This window comes from Chroicocephalus ridibundus, chromosome 1 (assembly GCF_963924245.1).
Source record: "Chroicocephalus ridibundus chromosome 1, bChrRid1.1, whole genome shotgun sequence".
Lineage (NCBI taxonomy): Eukaryota > Metazoa > Chordata > Aves > Charadriiformes > Laridae > Chroicocephalus > Chroicocephalus ridibundus.
In genome coordinates, this window is record NC_086284.1 from 157,165,714 (window position 1) to 157,185,599 (window position 19,886).

Here is a 19,886-nt window from a genome sequence, read left to right on the forward strand (position 1 = left end):
CCTGGCTAAAGGCATAAAGTGACACAGTGGCAATACTACAATGCAGTACATTCCACCCAAAATAGTGCCAGATGCTGAATTTTCTATGCTGCTGCAAATCAACCCAAGCTACGTAAAGATAGTAAGTCAAAAAACAGAGAAGAAAAACTAGCCAGTAAAGCCTCTAAAACTTTTCTTCCAGTATCTTTCGATTATGGAGGTGTCAGGGGCCAACTATAATAATATTAAATTTAAAAAATTGATGTCTCAGAATTGATACAGCCAGCGTCCTTTTAAAAATACCGGCTTGGTTGCAGAGCTTCTCTTGTCACATTCAGACAAAGCAACTGCCTAAACAGATACAATTCTAGCTGCCAAGGATATCATCATAATCTTGTCTGGATCATTTAATTGAGTTTTTGCCAGCTCCTGCCAGAAGGTTTTGGGAACAATGATTCCCTCCTTTCTTCAATAACACTGTCCTCCCTCTTTAAAAAGAAAAATCTCTCTCATTTCCATTCAGAGCGATCCACCTTGAGAGGTTAAAATTTGCTTTCTGCAGCCATCTGCATAGGTAGGTATTCACCGCTTGAAAAAATGGCAAAGCAATCATAAAGTGATAGGAGCACGGCCATAACTGGATTCAGATTCAGGCTTGTGCAAATATGAGAAAAACATGTACTTTCGCCTGAAGCTTCTGCCAAACAAAGCGACATACACAGCTGGTCCCTGGATCTTTGAAAGTTGTGCATTTGGCTTGTCGACATCCCTGCTCTGATGCTGGAAACTTCCCAAAGCCATGGCTTGGGAGCCACTGCACTCCCTAAGAAAGGGAACGAAGAACAACGGGCAGAATTGCAGGACACTAGCATGCCTGACTTATTACGGAGCAAGCTGGCTCCAGATTAGTAAGGAGCATATCTGTAGAAGACAGCTGAGGCCAAGAGATCACAGTGAATGCACAAGACACTTCCTCTAAGAAATAAACAAAATTTAAAAAAAAAAAAAAAAGTCACTCTTCCTCACCTCATCTGCTCTGCGGAGAAGTCCAGTTACGACCTGAAAAACATGGGAAATGCTCAGCTCTGAGAAATTATTTTTTCAGTTGCAGTAGAAAGCTATGAAATTCATACCCACATTTACTGTTTGGAAAAGATTTAAGGAGCAGCCACTCTTTTGTGAAAGGTCCTACAGTTGCTTACACAAGAAAGAAGGCATGTTTAGTGTGCAAACATGGCGGAAATAACAGGGTTATGAGTGCGCATGAGTATATGCTGGTGCCACAACCCATGCCAGTGGAAACATTTTAACACTGAATAATGCTCTGCATAACACAAAAATAGCATAGGTCAGTGTGCAATTAACAATAATCGATTTTAAGGCCAGGAGAAACTTGCAAACGTATTCTGACCACTTGCTCTTAAAGTCATTGCATTTCATTTAGCCATTGCCTTATGAAGCCAGTGTTAGCATTCCAGGAAATGCTTTAATAAAATACAACCTTCCTCGAAAAATAGAGTATCCCCCAGTTCTGCTGGTAGTTTGCTCCTGTCATTAATCACCTTGACAACAGGCATTTATTAAATACATACCGTGCTTTGTTATCACTCACACATAATTTTTAAATTATTTGATTCCCACTTAGCAAAACATGCATTCCTCTGGGGGAGCACAGATAGGAACGAACTTTGAAAATTAAACCATTACAGTTACATTACACAGAAAGAAAAAGTTAGAATCATGTCTCCCCAAATAAATTTCTCATTCTAAAATAAAATTCTTCAAGATAGTTATGTCACACACTCCTTCTGCCCCCAATCCCATCTCCCATCATCACTTTTAGACTAATACCAACTAGCAGAGTTTTCTTATCCCCAGATTATAACATTGACTGAAAACACAGATACTAACATGGACAAATCTTCAGTAATAGCTGTTACGACGTCACTACATTACACAGACTCAGTCTTCTCACCCTCAGCCTGACTACGATTCTCAACAAACCAGGTTAAAGCTTCTGCAGTACCTCCTGTACTGTGCCATCTCCTCCTGCAATAATGATCAGATCAGTGTTTTCCATCAATTCCAGCAGCTTTTTCGCTTGTCCCTCATAATCAGTCTGAAGAAACAGAAATCCAAACGTGAGAACTCAAGTGACTATTTCTAGGATTTCTCTTCTGTAGGAAAAAAGACAGACTCATCTATCCATTTGCTTAATGGTTATTCTCATACAGCCACAGAGTGCCATATATTACTTATATTCACTGAAATTTCTTCAATTTCTAAGACAAGTCTGCTGCCTACTAAAGCATGTGCAAGCAAACACATACACACAAAGGCTAAACAAAGGCTAAATATCAGAGATGATCTTATTCAACAGATTTAGAATACAGCAACAATAATCATATTTCCCAGTAGTTTTATATTGAAAAAAACCCACAAGCAAACCACGCTCCTGCCTCAAAAACCTGGAGAAAGATCAGACACCCTTCATGCTTACTTTTACTTCTTTTTCCAAAGAAAACCTCTCTGCTAATTCAAACCATTTAGAGCTCAGCGTTCTGCTTTCACGATGGGAATGTTGAATTATTTGGGGATACACTGAAATATCTTCAGTGTAAAAATAAAAGGTTATTTTTAATTAATCTGAACAGTTCCACTGCACATCAAAATTCCTCACTTGTGAATTCTGCAAGTTCAGGCAGAATTGACAATTTCAACAGTGATGGGCACGCACCACTAGCCAGCACTCAAATATTTAGAGGTTTTCTCTCAAACATGAATTATAGAAGGGCCGCTGCAGACACACAGACAAGCACATGTACTGCTTTAGCTGAAAGTTAAAAATTCAGTACACAGTTTGTAAATTACCTGTGAATTAAAAAGAAAAAGATTAAGTACCAACTTAATGTCTCAGTATTTATTTCTTCTCACAAGATGTCTACAGGACAACTGAGAATTTCAAATGCATCCAGAAATGAATTTCCGTTCTTCAAGAGGACAAAGCAGAGCAGACAATGTATCTACATTAACAGAACAGTTCTTACCTTAACCACCGTTACATCCAAGCCAGATAAGTGCAAAATTGGAGCAGCATTCTTTTCAAAAAGGTTCCTGGCTTTGCTAGAAAAAACAGAGTGAAAGTTATTTCATTAGTCTGGTGGTTAAAAGAAATTAAAAGGAAAGAAACCAATGAATAACATGAAGAAATCTTCTTAAAAACAGAGCATACAATCTACACAATCAGGCACTCAACCTGCCAGTCAGGAAAGATGAGATTTCATTTGGTTCAAATGTATTACATTTCTAGACTCATATCTCAGATGTCAGCTTTTTGTTGCAGTTTTAATAAATGCAGTAGAGGTTATCTAGGTTTCTCCAAAAATAATTATAAAAAAATCAAAACAAAACAAGATCTCCAGAAAGAAATTTATTAGAAAATTAATTACTTACAGAGCACCAGAATTTACGACCACAAAGAAGGCCCATTTAGGTTTTCAGAAACATTAGAAAAATATTTATTGTTACATATTATTAAATAAGTTTAGAAGCAAAATTTTATCTGACTTTCTTTTGTTATATTTCTGCCTGTAACTGCATAATAAAATAATTACGCCGTTAACTATAAATCGCTTACAAGTAGAAACATGAGACTAGAAGTCAGAGACTTAATTTATTAACACTTTGCATTTTACAGTCATGCGTGTTTTGAACAAAAGCACATAGAAGTCCAAGCACTTCCATGTCGGATACATAATTCCTTTCATACTGACAACTCCCCGCCCCTCCCCAAGATGCAACTGATACAAAGCTTAGCTGATCAGCAAAGAGAGACACATATCATATCCAAGGTAACTGTTTTTCTGCTAATGAGCATGCAAAAATAGCAGCCGACCTCTTCCAAGAGTCTTGCTCTGAGCCCATATTTAGCCTCTCAGTTTGTGGACACATCCCTTTCAAGGACAGGTTCCCACAGAAGTAAGATCACGGCTGGCTAACTTCGAGCCTTGAAGCAATCAAGGTCACCTCTTATTTCTACAGTTTTTGATGACAGAAACGCATCACATACAAAAGTGTGGAAGGAATACAAAGGAATTCCACAAAGGAGTGACGAAGGCCAAAACACAGGATAAAAGAAAAATTAAAAATATACATATGTTTAGAAATCATTCTTTCAACTGAAGCATCTAGTTCTATTTCTCATCCCAATATTTTTGGTGAAATAAAGTTTGGCATAGTTACATAGCACCAGCTTGGCGTCAGAGGGAGGCAAAAATGAGCTCAAAAATCTGGCTGTATTTTATAGTGGATGGCAGAGCAAAAATAACAGAAAGAGTGCCTCACAATGAGTGTAAAGAAGGGGCAATTTTACCCTTTGCAAGCTGCTGGGTTGAGGAACACTGTTGCTTTCTTCAACGGCATACTGGAAGGGATCAGCTCGTTACCAAAAGCCTAAGTGAGATAAAAAGAGCAAAGTTCAGTTTATCTTTTAAGCACACTGGTAAAACAGTTTAAAATAATGCATCTCTCCAAATGTCAATGGGCTTTCAAGCCTCATGACATTCAAATGACTTCCATCTTCAGCCATTGTACAGGTCTGCTATTCAAAGATCTGCACTTTTAGCAACAGCTCACACCACTGTCACAGTACTTTTTAGCTCATTTTTACAATTCCACCACCGTTTCATTTTTGTCAACCTCTGGTTTTCCGCCATGGGCAGAGATCCAGGGAACTACCCTTGACTCCAAGGTTACTTGATTTTCCTTCCTTATGTAATTCTCGTACACCTGCCTGCCACCTTCTTTCTGCATCTTTTTCCACTTCTGGACTTGGTTTCTTATATCTCTTCTGCTCATTTTTGTATTTTCTATGGTTAAGTTTTTGAAGATATGGAAGATAATCACCAGAGAATTTGCCCTGACCTATAAGCAAGCTTACTGTTTTTCAGACATTTTTTCTTCCTAACGGCTCCATATAAAAATCACTGAAATCCTCTTCAACTTTGAATCCAATTCTTAATAGGTGCCTCAATTTTAAATCCTCAAGAGTTACTCCATACAGCCTCTTGTACTTTTTAGCCATTTATACCTATTTCCATAGCTTTTCAGCACAGGAGAGGCAAGAAAAGGCAAAGCTTCCACACAATGTTACTTCCCACTCTGTAAACCTCTTTTAGATCACCTAAAGGCATCCTCACTACCACACCAAATCAAACTGGTTTTGAGTAGAGGGATGACAACGTATTCAGCAGTACCATCCAGAAGCCCCAGAAATAAAGCAGGAACAGAGGACTACTGTGCTGAACTACAGAGTCAACTGTCCCTGGTTGTTTTGTTTTTTTTTCCCCATCTTTATCTTAAAAGTAATCCCCCTAGCAGGAATTTTTTATATTGAAGAAGGTGGACACTGTACACAAAGCACAGTTTAAATTCATAATTCATTCCACTTGCCAACTTTGCTCAGGAAGCCTCAATTAAAAGAAGCGTGCAGCTGGCTATGTTGCTTATAACATCCAAATTTCTTCTTCAAGAACGGAAAAAGATGAGAGAAGTCACTGACAGTAAAGGAATCTTCAAAGAAAGAGAAACAAATCAACAGCTCTTAAGCTTTACTCAAAAAACAGCTGGAAAACAGACCAACTTCTTTTATTGCAGGAATTGGGAAATATAGGGGACTCCGCCATGTTACAGCTGTTAGAAACAATTAATTATTTGCTTGGGGGGCAGAATGTGATGTATTTGCTTGCCCTAAACAACCTAACGAGGCTAATAAAGAATTTATGAGTAATGACATAATCACTTCTTTATGTAATATACTTAGACATTTTTGTGATGTAAAGAGGGATTTCTAAAGCAAATGCTGATTTTTAAGACAGGAAATAAGAAAATAATAATGCAACATTCTGGAAGTCTTTTTTTCAGAGCACAACATAAAGAAAGACAACTTCAAGCCAGAAATTTAAAACGGTTATTAAATACATATAGGAAGGTATAATTTAAGAAAGTTAATGCCTTTTTCACTTCCTTGTCAAACGCACACTTCCAGATATTGCATTTCTGGACTTCTAAGATGACAATCACTATTTTGCAACTATGAAAAACCCTTTACACAAAGGCTTTGTAATGCTTTATGAATATTAACAGAGAAACTGCATTCCTTTATGTAAAACTATCGCTGCTCCACAGAGTGAATCGTTTGCCAGCTAAACAGGACCTCTTCAACACATACCCAGAGCTCAAGAACAACAAGGTCAATCAGCAAGACCACATTTGCAAAGGAAGTTCACAGTCAGCTAACACTGGCTTATTCCAGACAAGGAAGTGTAAAAGGTTTTAAATTTGATAAATGGGTTCTTTATTATAGAATCTTTCTATGATCATCTGCCACCCCAAGGCTGTCACCATAAACTGATACTTAAACTCAGACATGCACAGTGGAGTCTCTGCATGAAGTACTGCTGTAGCAGATACTTTGGCAGGAAGGTGGGCACCTCATAAATTTCATATCGTAACAGGCTTAAAAATTTAAAAACCTGATGTAAAAATAATGAGGGAGACCACCCCACGTCACTAAGACTAAACTTCTTCTTGGGTGAGTCTGCCTCTGTTTTTTCCCCAATACTTCTACAGCACTATAAACGCAAGTAGCATTTTTCAAACAATTATAGATTGTTGTTATTCTGAAGAACATATCAGACATTTAATGCCTTACTGCGGTGTTATTTCAAGCAGTATTTGTCTCTGACACACCAGTGAGAATGCAAATTACAGCAAGAATTGATTACTAGGCTTTCTGGTTCACTCCTTTCTAATGCAGGAGTCTTCTGCAGGATATTTTCCCAGGCTTTAACCACTGAAATTGTAGGAAGCTCTATTGACAGTGGTTTTGCACTTTCATTTACAAGAATAAGCCATAATGGAATAGATCCCACAACTTAATGACTGGAATTAAGAAACAGGAAAGTCAGAATTTCCACAGAAGAACTGTCTTCTTGTACCAGTCTTTCCTTAGCAGTTACACCTTTTTGAAAGCATACACGCTTAGGTTTTTTAACTTCTACTTATGCATAATTCCATCGGTACCTTTTTAAAAAAAATTTTAATTTGGTCAGTATGCTTCAAATGCTGAGGTATTAACTGCTATTTTTGGCAATATAAAAAACTTCTATTATGCAGTAAAAATGAGTATTGAAAACACAAAAATCAAGAACAACTGATACTATGAGTTGGAAATGCATTTGACTCTGAAGCTGTAAGTATGATTTATGAAAGCAGGATTTTCAGGGAAAGATTTTTCTTATTCTTTCATTAGACTTGAGCTCCCTTTCATCTATTCTGGCATGAAGGTCCATTGCCTAAATCAAGCTGCTGTGAATATCTTTCCCTCAACAGCAGGCAGACTTAAAATTGGGATTATTCAGGTGCACCACAGAAGCAGGGTAATCTAAAGGAAAGTTTTTTAACAAGAAAATTAATTTTCACCATTCTTCTCAGGCCCCAGTACATAGCAATGATGGGAGCAGTGTTATACCCTGCAATATCTTGAAGATCTGGCATGGAGAAGCAGGTTTAGAATAAACTTTATTTGTGGGAGGTAGAAAGACTCTTAAAATCCTACAGCACACCACTGGGGTAATCAGAGCCCGTAAGCAGTACCTGTGCAGTGATGTCATCCACAGGCAGCAGCACTTGTCCCCCTGAAAGACTGCGTATTAAGGACAAGATTTCTTTATGGGAATACTACTGTATTGGAATTTGTTTGTTGCTGGTTGCCCATGCAGGCCGCAAACTACAAAATGCAGTAGTCAGTATACTCAGAGAATAACTCTCTGAATACTAGCCTGCTAAATACTGTCAGTGATCAGCAAACAGGTTGTCTCCATTAATTTCCCAGTACATGAGTCTCAAAAGCGCTAGGTCAGTCATCCCACTTAGTATCATAAATCATATCACAGAATCACAGAACGGTTCAGGTTGGAAGGGACCTTAAAGATCATCTAGTTCCAAGCCCCCTGCCATGGGCAGGGACACCTCCCACTAGACCAGGCTGCTCAAAGCCCCATCCAGCCTGGCCTTGAACGCTTCCAGGGATGGGGCATCCACAACTTCCCTTTGCAGCCTGTTCCAGAGTCTCATCACCCTGACAGTGAAGAATTTCTTCCTAATATCTAATCTCAATCTCCGCTCTTCCAGTTTAAAAACGTTACCCCTCGTCCTATCACTGCAATCCCCGATAAAGAGTCCCTCCCCACCCTTCCTGTAGGCCCCACTGAAGTACTGGAAGGCTGCTATAAGGTCTCCCCAGTGCCCTCTCTTCTGCAGGCCAAACAACCCCAACTCTCTCGGCCTGTCTTCATAGGAGATGTCCTTGATAAAGTCACTCAGGATCAAATAGACAAGGACAAGGTCTCTTCCAGCTGAGCACTAACACGAAGCGATTTGCACTGCTTCTGCCCATCGTGGTGCATCTGAGATTTTCGCCTTATCAACAAACCATCTTCCCACCAGAACTTTACAGACACAGAGTAATTACACCTGCCGAAATGGAGGTCTGGGTAGCTACAGAAGCAACTAAGATTACCCCAGTGATAACACTGCACCATCCATCCCAACAGCAGTCAGGGCACGAAAGGTACAGTACCCTGGCTGCAGGCTGTGTCCACCCTTTGGCATTTTAGCAAAAGAACACAGATGGCATTGTTATAAGGCTTGTCACGTAGAGAACCCTTTGGGAAAATCTCAGGAGCCCTGCACAACCAAGATAAGAGGGAGATTTTAATCTAATTTTATCACTTTAAACAGCATTACCTGGGCTTCTTGGCACGCAGCTCTTCGTAGCAGGTTATCACTATTAGGTAAGACAGAAAAGAGAGCAGACATTAGGTTGTGTAAGTTTAAAACAATTTGCTCATTTCTAAAATGAAGGTACATACTATTTTTACACACACTAAATTAAAAAAATGCAGGTTCTTTAAGTCCTATTTAACACATTTTAAGGATGAAACACACCCATTTAAGCACACATGCATAGTTTTTTCCTGCATGTGCACACAAACACCCTTTCTAGAGTGAAGAAAAAGTAGAAAACAAAGACCAGGATGCCAAGTGTGCTGAGATTACATAAGCTATGAGACACTGTATCACTGTGATTTATTTTTAAATTGCTACATAACTGTACTCCAGACCTAAGGTGTGGGTTTTTTCAACGTTAATACTGCCTGTGATTTACACTGCAGGTACTTGCCATTCTGGCAGTATAGAAGGGATTTAGAGTAGACTTAAGTGTAACTTCCATGGACTTAAATCTTTGTGCATTATAATTGTGAAGTCCCCTCTCCATCAGTTTGTAAGCCAAACACACGTTTAATGCAGCACCCACCACCCACCTAGGTCTGAGCACGGACTAAAGCAGTAACTCAGAGAGGTGGGAACCACTTGACTCACCTAAGTGAAGTTTAAAAATAAAGAAGAAAAAATACCAGTATTAGATATGCCACTGATGGTCATTTCAGAAAGAAATTCCAGACTAATCCTTGTGCTCGTCATTGGTGACAGCACTAGCAAGGTGGCAAGCAGGGTGCAATTGGCAAGCAAACTGGAGACAGAGCTACTGAGTGAGGGACAAAATTACATTCTTCCCCAGACCAAAAAATGCCCTATTGGCCCCAGTAGACAAAACAGGGAGTCCTGTTCTGCAGTGCCCAAACTCTCGCTTCTCCTCTAGATAGCAGATACTCCCCCCCTCCTCGCTAAAACCAAAAAACTCCTTCAGCTTGCCCTTAATACCTGGCAACATTATTGTCTCAAAAACATCAAGCACAAAAATCCCAATTATATATTTAGCATACTAAAGTGAATACACTACAGCAATTAAAAGGATTCAAGGCCAACCATGAAAAGCAAGTGACCAGGAAAGCAGCACACCCCCACCACAAAGTGTGGCTCATCAGACCAAATCCTGCCATGGAAACGTCAGAAGAGAAGGCAAGGCCTTGGTTGGACCCCTGGACCCAAACACAAGTGCCATCTACTCAATTCCATCAGCTTACTCTATTTAACCGTCACTGAAGCTATATAAGCTGCTCTCTTTGGCGTCGCCAAAAGATGCTGCAATGCCATAAAAGGAGAAGTAGGGTGACTGCAGATGAGATACAAAGTTGGGTTCTGAGAAAATAACTCTACAGCAAAAAAGCCACAGATTTATTCCTGGTTATAATAAAAAGCCAAAGGAAGAATTCGAGCACGAAAAAAGAAAATACATGAATAATACTTCACCAGGACAACAAGTAACTGGAATGTCTTAAAAAAAAATCCTGAGAGGCATGCTTGAAACTGTCATGTTTGCTCCTTAAAAACCAAGGAATAAGTCATTTATATCAAGTACCTGAATTACTACTTAGAGGAGCAACAGACTTGGTTTTGATTGCAGCAATACAATGAAAGCACACTAGTTAAAATAACTATCTCTGAAAAGGTTTGTGTTCCAAGCTAAACAACATTGCCACAGCTAACTCCAGTTCAATCAAGACAGCATGACAGGCTACGTCCACACGGTGCTGCTGAGGGCACCAGCCCTCATATAGGGACATTTTTTCCCCCTTCTGTAACTATATGTGGCCAGAGCAAACACAAAGCAATTGCAATTTCAATATGTAAAGTTGAAATATTATGGGATATCAAGAAAAGCCCACGATCAAATGATAGCTGCACAGTTGTTGTATTTGACAATTGCTGTCCTAACCTTATTAACAAACTCTAGTCAAATCTGTGTTATCTGTTTACTTCACACCGATGCTGTTTTGTCCAGAAGTCAAGCTGGGTCACATCATCAGCCAGCATGTTTTCCTGGTGCCCACAACCTTGTGCTGCAGTGTTAATCGCCTTTAAAATGAAGTCCAACACAACTTTTCAAATGCAAGCAAAAGATACTGTGTTCTCCATCCCAACCTGCAAAGACCCCCAAACTACTGTCAAGGAGCTCAACAGAGTCCTAACCATAAAAGTTAGGCTTGATAGTTTTGATGTCAACATTTAAGCTTATTTTTTACTGCACTGAAGCATTTACAGAAACAGAAAAAGTCTACTCTGATACGCATATCATTTTGGTGTCAAAGGAAAGGTTTAGATTCTGAGACCAGAAGAACCATTTACTGTCCAGTAATTTACAGGTGATTTGTCTCAGCTCTCCAGTAGTACAGCACCCAGGAGCCCATGTCATCCCAGCCATACTCACAAGATTCCCACTAATTCAACTAGGACATATATTTCAAAGTCATTGAGTATGGCTTAAAGATGTCTCAAGTTTGGCTTAAAGATGCCAGGTAACATGAAAATTTTTATTTCCTTAAAATATTACGTCAACACTGAACAATCTTCACACTTAAGAAAAAAAAAAAAAGCACAAGTGCACTCAGAGTGGTGTATCTGTGAGAACAGCAGTCCTCCTCCTGTATCACAGCTCTTACCTTTACTCATCTCATGGCTCACCTAAAATACCACAAGTGGGTCTGGAAGTTCTCTGTGGGTCATACCAATTAATAAATATAGCTAGAAAAATGTAAAAAATAGCAAAAAGGTAATTTCTTAAAGTCTTCTGTCTCAGTACATATTAGATTATCAAAATATGGTTGCGTACCAGCTCCCAGAGGAGACTTTAATAATAATAAAGTATAAAAAAATCTAGAAAATTGTATGTTTGACTAATATTATGTAGTAACAAAGCCTTTTCAACAACACTCAAACATGAGCAGGTGGAAGCTGAGGGAAATTGCTGCACTGCCTTAAAAAACACACAGAGATTTCTTCTGACTTGCACCATGTCCACAGCAAACTAAAAATCAATTTTTACTTTACGTTTCCCCTAAGGGCTTACAGGCACAATTCCAGCCTTAAAGCAAGACAGATGAGCATTACCGCATCTGCTGGCCAACCCGGGGCTGCCTTCCCGCTGTGAAAATTAAGCATCACACAGCTTACAACTGGGCCAACTTGCTTAAGCAGTAAAAAACTGGGTGACAGAGAGGAACAAGCAGTGGCAGTGGGGTACAGAAGAAAGAGGATGTCCTAAGCTGAACCCACGGACAGAACTTTTGACTGCTTTGACAACGGTATCAGTCAATCCTGCAAGGCCGTCAGCCACCACAGCGCAGACTCTTCGGAGAACAGAGCAGGCTTACGGCAAAGCAAGGAGCCAACGCAGAAAGCAACTGCCCAGAGCTCACCCGGCACCAGCCGCGTCAAGGTTCCCAGAACACAGTGGGCTGTGAGAGCACAACACCCGTGCGACCTGCTCAAACACGGGCTGTTTTGATTTGTCTGCAACATCCCCAGCGCAGGGCTGGTGGCCACTGTTCCTGTCCTCAGCATTTTCTGCTAGAATAGGGAATTAACACTCTTACATATAAGCGCACAGATCCATGCTATTTAGTACCTACACTCCTCCAGCTGAGATTGCATCCTGTGCCCAAGTGCCAGCAGAGGACAGGGCTCTAAGGATGGTTCCCATGATGAAAGGTGTGAGATCCTATTTCAAAAAGAGTTATCAGGATTACGTCTAAGACTATTAAGTACATTCAAACAAGAAGAGGCCTAAAAACTCTCCAGTTCAGTGTCTGCATCAAAACACAGTTTTGTGAAGAGAAACTTGACCAAAGCTATGCATACAGGATGACTCCTCAAGAGCTATAACAGAACTAACTCCTTAGAAGAGATTTTATCTTAGCAGAGAGCTTTTTGACTGCTTCCAATACAGCAAGAGCACAGCATTTTCTTTCCTGGATATTAGCATTTACTTCCAACTTGGCTTTGGAACGGCATGAAAGACAAATCTTAGTTTTCATCAGCTTTAACCAAGACTCCATTTTTTTGACAAAGTTTGATAAAATAAAGTCAGCCACTCAGAAAGTATACACAGAAAGGTGATAAAGTGAGTTATCAGTCTGCAAACATGCAGACACTAACATTCAAATTATAGATAACAATAACACTCGGATTACTGGCAAGCAGTCAAAGGCCCAGATGCCTTGCCAGCGTTTTCTACGGAGAAAGTCAATACTTTAACATATACAGAGTAAAACTGAGTATCCGAGGAGTCTACTGCCTCAGTACAATATCGAGAGTCCCCGTGCTGACAAAGTGATGATCACTTACCCAGTGACACCATTGTAACAGTCTGGCTAAATCTGACAATCATTTAAGACGATGTCCATCATGCCAGAGATTAAATTTTTGCTGATTTGACAGAGCTGGTGACTCACTGCACCACCTGGACATAAAAAGAACAGCAGCAGCTCAATTCAGGAAAGGTGACCCAGGACACAAAGGTGAGAGGGGCTTCCAAACTTGGTGGAAATTTTAAAACAATCATATGGTATCTTTACTTTATCTGCAATCAACCTTACGTGTATATGTTAAACAGAAGTACGTTACTGTGTATGAGCACGTATCCGACAATCTGCATACCCTCTAAGCTTTTATCTACTGCACTAAATTCAGTGTTCTTCGTACCTGTAGTAGGATATGCTCTAGATTAAAATGATGCTAACACATAAATTCATGCAATCCTGAGAAATTAAAGGGAGACAATCTCGAGTGTGACAACACTGAGTTATCTTCTTACTTCTCCAACACTACAAGAGTATTTACTATCCTAAATAGGAAAGACAATGTATTTTTAAAACATAATCTTTTATGAGAAAAAAAGACATTTTAAGACTCACTAAGGCTTTGTAAGAATAGCAATATGATTTTAGTTAACAGTAGTTCAACCGGACATAACGTCTATCACTTTACACACGAAAAACCTTTGCCACCTCCTGATCGATATCTCTTTTGAAGAGGCACCTTCTGCTATATTACATACTTAGTACAGCTGAATCACAAATGGGGGAGAACAAATCGGCACAAGGTTTCCCTCTTTACTCTTCGTTCATTCAAAAACACCTTACTGTTAAATCAGTCAGTATTTGAACAAAAACCTCTCAAGATGAACGGCTGACACACCGATCCCCAAACTAAATGCTGCATGAGAAAGTATCATACAAGACTGGGCTAGGAAGCTTCTTGACCTTTACAGTTATCGTCATCCATAACCTTTAGACTAACTCGGCGATGAACCATTACACTCCAGTGCCCCTCGTTCCTCTACAGCCTGTAGAGCACAGGGGTGTCCACGTCAGACCCCACAGCACAGTTGCAGGGCACAGGAGTGGGACACCCACGTTCATTCCCAGGCAGGGAAGAAGCACAGGGGCAGGTCTGCAAAAGATAACATTCTTCTTGTCCATATTTGTCCATGTAGCATCCTCCAAAGTCTTAAGGAACTACTCCACGGATCTTCTGTCCCTGTGGGCATGTAGGTTCCAACTATAGAGGAGTTGCCATTTATTTGCAGGACAGATTGTTATTTACAATAGCTCCACTTAATGCAGGCATCATAGCCTCTGCATCCAAAAGAAGAATGAACCTTGAGAAGTCAAAAAAGCAAATGATCTTCTCCTTTCAAGAGAAATATCTTAGAAAATCCAGGAGGACAGAACAGCCAAGAAGAGGGATGCAGGATGGTGGAAAAAAAAAAACACCTTCTTCAGCTGCAAATAAACAAGCAACATCTCAGACAGCTAATTCCAATAAGTCGGAGGCTAATCTGAACTGATGGTGTGCTAAAGCAAGCCCCTTCGTCAGAAACTCCAGTGATGCCAGAAACAGAAGCACAAGACTTCACTAAACCTTTAATCCGTTCTAAAAGGGCAAATACAAGTCTAGTCAAGTATGCTTCATGCATAGTAATTTAGCCCCTGATGTCGATAACGGCAAGCCTCACAGCCAACATAGCCGTGATTCTCTCATTAACCTCTTGAAGTGTTGCCTGCAGCAGTTTGTGCATGGGGCAAAAGGCACCTCCTCATGCTCCCCAACACAACTGGTACATAAACAAAGAAAGTGGGGAGAGAAAACGTACAAGAAAACCCGCACCAACAGCCATTGCCACATTTGGAGGCAAAACAGAAGCTGCAGAGAGGGATCCTGGCCTCTTCCCTGCTGTCCAGCAGCCACAAGGTAAGGCCTTCACTGCGCGCAGAGTAGCACAGTAGGGCTGCCGAGACCACCTTTGACTTCTTACATTCTTGCCGTCAGCCTCTTCCATCATTCCTCATTTTTCTATTCCCTGGCTGAAAAAATCCTCCACAGATATCAAGAAACAGCTAAATGGTTGCCACTTTTCCCAAACGGAATTTAAATCTCTGAAAGCAGTACTTACAGCTGTGCTATAAGTCTACATCAAAGTCACACAGAGCTGTTTGTCATCACAGGATTTCCTACCTTGCATTTCCAATATCTGGTAAAGAAATGCTGTATTTTCCCTTCTAGAAAAAAGGGGATATTTAAGAATGGGATGTGTAAACATTTTTCCCCCTCCACTACATCTTCTGGGTTAAAGCATCATACCTACACTTGGTGCAAATAACCTCCAAGCACTGAAATTTAGATACCAAAAGTTCTCTTTTTGTTTGTTCACCTTTCATATTTCCCTCCTTATTGACCACCATATCACCCACAGTGCGCTTCACATTCTCTGTGATCATAACGTGTTTTCACAGTTATTGCACAGGAAATCAATAGAGCTGAAACCAACAGTGCACAGGCACGTGAATTCCCAGAAACGGCAGACATGAAGGGGAGACTGGTTGCGTCTGACACTGCTCCAGGCCTCCTCGAGTGCCCACTCTCCATATGCACAAGGAGCAGATACAGTCTTTTTCTTAATGCTGTACACTTCAATATCTCTCTGTAGCACCCAGGCCTGACATGCACTCCACTGTCATTAGTATCTGTGGCAACAGAAGGCCAGCAAAGAGGCCGCTCACGTAAGCGGGGTACCTGGGAAGGTCAAAGACTGCTCTGCCCCACCAGCCAGCCCCTCATATGAATGCCAACAAGCAATTTTTTCCTCCTCCTTTTGCGCATTAAGCTTAGTCTTTTGCTAAGAGGTAACTAGAATGACAGAACTTCAAATAATTACTCATTAACATTTCACTGTTTTATCTGAATTCAAAATTCAAGTAGTCAGAGGGAAAAGTGGAATGCAGGCTCAAGGATCTACTGACACTACACGAAGGTATTGAAAAAACCCAACCTATTTAGCACAAATTCTTACGTTTACAACACAGCAGTATACTATGTACTTCTTTTCTGTCTGTTAGTCCATGTAGGCATATGCGTAAAACCATGACCTTGTTACCACCACTTTCACACACTTATTCTCTCTCTTATCAGAGCCTGCCTTACAATCAGCAATTACAGGGAAAAAAGCAAGGAGCGAGGGTTTTTTTGCTGCTTGCCCTGCAGCCAACTGAATCATAGTGCTTCAGGTAAGAAGTAAGCAACTAAAGCAGATGTATCATTCAAAACAAAGACTGATTTAATGCAAAAGTCCCTAGGCAAAAGGAAACAAAGAGGGAAAGTATAACAAACAACATAAACAGATTTATTTTCCTAAGTTTTCCACCGAGGCTTTGGCAACATTTTCATATAAGCAGAAAAAACACTGCAAGAATTAAAAGGACATTAAGACAGTAACAGAATAAACAGCAGCACCAAAACTAACAATTTTTAAAAATAATTTGGCCATACTTGCATTTTAGTCAAATGTATTAGCCATAATCTTAAACGACAGGGATTACAATATAAGCCTAGCTATTTAACAATTGTGAAGGAGGATTTTGCTTACCATCAGGAACGTTTGCTCCACAGACAAAAAGTGGAAATGAGACCCTGCTAGGTTCAGCTTATGTTAGCAACACGGCTGCTGCAGCAGTTGAGGGGCTCCTTCCAGCTAGGTGGGCGACAACAGCAAGGCAGGTGCACCAGAGAGGGACAGTGCATGACTGCCACCAGTGCCACACTTCAAGAAAGGCACAACAGAAGATCTGGCATCTTTCATGAGGTGTATGGCACCGTTAGAAAGAAAAAAAGGAGGTGGGAAAACCCACCCACAGCCACACAACCACCATGCTGTGATGGCTGCCTTCTGGGCATGAAAATGGCTTCCTGTCAGCCAGGTACCAGTGGCACTGTAGAATTATCCAGGTTGGAAGGGACCTTTAAGATTGAGTCCAACCATCAACCCAACACTGCCAAAACCACCACTAAACCATGTCCCTCAGCACTATGTCTACCCGTCTTTTAAATACCTCCAGAGATGGCGATTCCACCACTTTCCTGGGCAGCCTGTTCCAATGCTTGATAACCCTTTCAGTGAAAAAATTTTTCCAAATATCCAGTCTAACTTCCCCTGGTGTAACTTGAAGCCACTTCCTCTTGTCCTGTTACTCAGGAGAAGAGACCGACCCCCACCTCGCTACTTGTGCCATCGGGATGGGAGACACGCAGCACCTGAGTGGACGCAGGCAGGTGCAGGGCCTCTGGTTTCATTCATCCTGATAATATTGGTTAACAGCAAGGAAGCCGAGGGCACACACCTGGCATTTTTTTTAAGTTAGAAGAGAGCAATCTTTCTCCTCTCCAGCCAGCCCCAGAACGATTCAACCCACTCTGTCAACACTTTTGCTTCAAACTACCGCCTGAACCAGCCCCAGACTCACGACAAGGCCAAGGCGGAACGGTGCAAAAAGGCACCGGGTCTTCCAGAGCTCATGGCTGCTGGAAGGGGAGGGAGGGCCGCGCCCCGAGCCGCCGCAGCCCCTCACAGGGCAGCCCCTCACAGGGCAGCCCCTCACAGGGCAGCCCCTCCATTTTACCAGCGGGGAGAGGAGCCGGCCTTAAGGCAGAGGGCCCTGGGCACCCGAGGACAACACGGTGGCCACAGCTTCGCCGGGCGATGAGGCCGATGGCTTGTGAAAGCCCCCGGGCACAGGGCCGGGCCGGCGTCCCCGCTCTCCCGCCGCACGCCCCCGCCATCCCCCAGCCGGCAGTTACCAGTGCTTCCCATAGAGCCAGTGCCCGCCCCAGCTCAGCAGGCAGACCCCGAACGTCGTTTTCTTCCAGTGATTCCTCAGGGTCGTCAGGACCTTCACCACCCTGGCCATGCCGCCCCGGGGCCAACCGGCCGCCGCCCCCTCCCTCAGGATGGGCCGGCGGGAACCCAGAAGCGCCGCCGCTGCAGCCGCCGGATCCGTCCCGGCTGGAAACGGCTCCCCCGACACTGGCGTTCCGGGCACCGGCGCATCCCGGCTCCTCGGAGCGGGACAGGCCGCCGGGGCCCGCCGGGCTCCGGGCTCCGGGCTCCGGCCCCCGGCTCGGAGCGATGGCGGGGGGGGCCTTCTCACGGCCCCCGCCGTGCCGGTTGTGACCAACCTGCCTCCCCTGAGGAGATCTCATCCCCCGTCCATGTTACTGTGCCCCGGCCTCGGGCCTTCTGTGCCCCAAGGAGCGGTCAGGCCACCCTATCTCAATTAAATATTGGGTGTTTTCACACCCACCCGTGTCCCAGCCCTCGAGGCCTCACTGCATCGCCGTCCCCAAGACCGCCAGGCGACCAGTAGCCGTGGGCTCTTGCCAGCAAGCCCCGGCCACCACAAGAAGCAGAGGGGAGCAGGAGGTGTTCTGCGTGGCCGGGGACAAATGTGCATAGGTGTTTTTTCCCCACTCGTAGAAATATCCAAGGTGCTCCCCCCCAAAAAAAAACAACCGGGAAATATTTCTGAAGGTTCATCTAGAAGAACAGTTGCCTAGGAAGCAGCTGGGGTTTGCTGTTTAAGCCCCACCAACGGGATGACCACGTGGACCAAGAGAAATGTCTCCAGCCGTGCACGGAAGACAGACCATCCTCGCAAGGACAGCGCAGAGCCGCGAACAACGCGAACGTCCTTCCAGGGAAAGGCAGAGACACGACCAAGTGGCAAGACCTGCCCTCATGATGGGAGAAGCTTTGGGACCATCCAGCGGTGGCGGCCCCTTCTAGCATAAACTCTAGCCCTGGCTTCCCGTGATGCCTGAAAGATGGTGAACAGCCTCAGACATTTCACAAAATGGCCGAGTGGAGGTGTGTGTGGCTCATATTCAAAGAGGCCCTGTCCTGTGGGAAAGGAAGACAGATGGCGGTCCCTTCAAAATGGGCCATTGGCTAAGTAAGCGGTGTGAGGAAGCACTGTTGCTTTTGTCCCCCTCTTGACAGGGACCTGGGCTTGCGTACTCAGGACAACATGGATGCAGCCTGGCAGGGACCAGCAGGTCAGGATAATGAACATAACACTGGGCAGAATTTTTTTTTTTTTTTCAGAATGGCTTTTTCCCTTTTGCAAAATGCCATTTTCAGCAAAGTCTGAACATCTACAAGAATGTCCAAGTCAATAAAATGGCTTTTGTGTAAAAAGCTTCCCCAAATCATTCTGCTTGATGATGTCCGGATGGGATGTGAGTAATAATATAAGGGGGCTGCTTGAAGACAAATTTGGGGCTCTGGGTATGCAGAAGTCCGTTCCACAAGAATCACGTTGACACAGTAGACAGTCAGAAGACACTCTGCTGTTAGTGACAAGGAAAGCAGATTAAACCCTATGGATTAGTTTCCCTACTAAGTTTTGGGTTTTCTTTTCCCTTCATTTTGTAAAGTAGAAGATTTGGGATTTGTTTTTCTAAGAAAAACATTAAATTATCAGCTCCTGATGAATATTTCAGGCACACCCTCATCCAGTAGCCATCACTTCCCACTTAGATATTCCACGTTCATCTGTCCAATGCATCTCAATGTGCTGAGTACATGCACTTGATGCGCTGATGAATGTTCCAGGTGGTGCGGAGTGATTAAATGTCCTACTTTTTTTTTGGTGGTGTCCTACTTTTTGTGAGGATTCAGGTGGTGTGGCCAACTGCTAACAGTAATGATAGCAACAGATACTAGTACTTTCATCCTGTTTTCCTTAGCTTATGAAAAGATTGTGTGCTGA

General features: G+C 42.4%; 1 protein-coding gene across 2 annotated transcripts in view; it reads right to left on the reverse strand.

Annotated features, from left to right (window-relative positions):
- Window positions 1-18,125, reverse strand: part of AGK (acylglycerol kinase) — a 37,901-nt gene extending 19,776 nt beyond the window's left edge. Inside the window, exons 1-6 of one of the 2 annotated variants that reach the window (XM_063319864.1) lie at window positions 17,917-18,125; window positions 8,788-8,827; window positions 4,352-4,431; window positions 3,027-3,102; window positions 2,006-2,098; window positions 1,006-1,038 (exon numbers count right to left, since the gene is read on the reverse strand). In XM_063319864.1, coding sequence (XP_063175934.1) covers window positions 1,006-1,038; window positions 2,006-2,098; window positions 3,027-3,102; window positions 4,352-4,431; window positions 8,788-8,827; window positions 17,917-18,026 — 432 coding nt within the window. In that variant the 5' untranslated portion in view covers window positions 18,027-18,125. Of the gene's footprint in view, window positions 1-1,005; window positions 1,039-2,005; window positions 2,099-3,026; window positions 3,103-4,351; window positions 4,432-8,787; window positions 8,828-10,720; window positions 10,813-17,916 lie in introns of those variants that run through there. The other variant, XM_063319875.1, reaches the window with a different exon arrangement.
- Window positions 18,126-19,886: the final 1,761 nt, after the last annotated feature.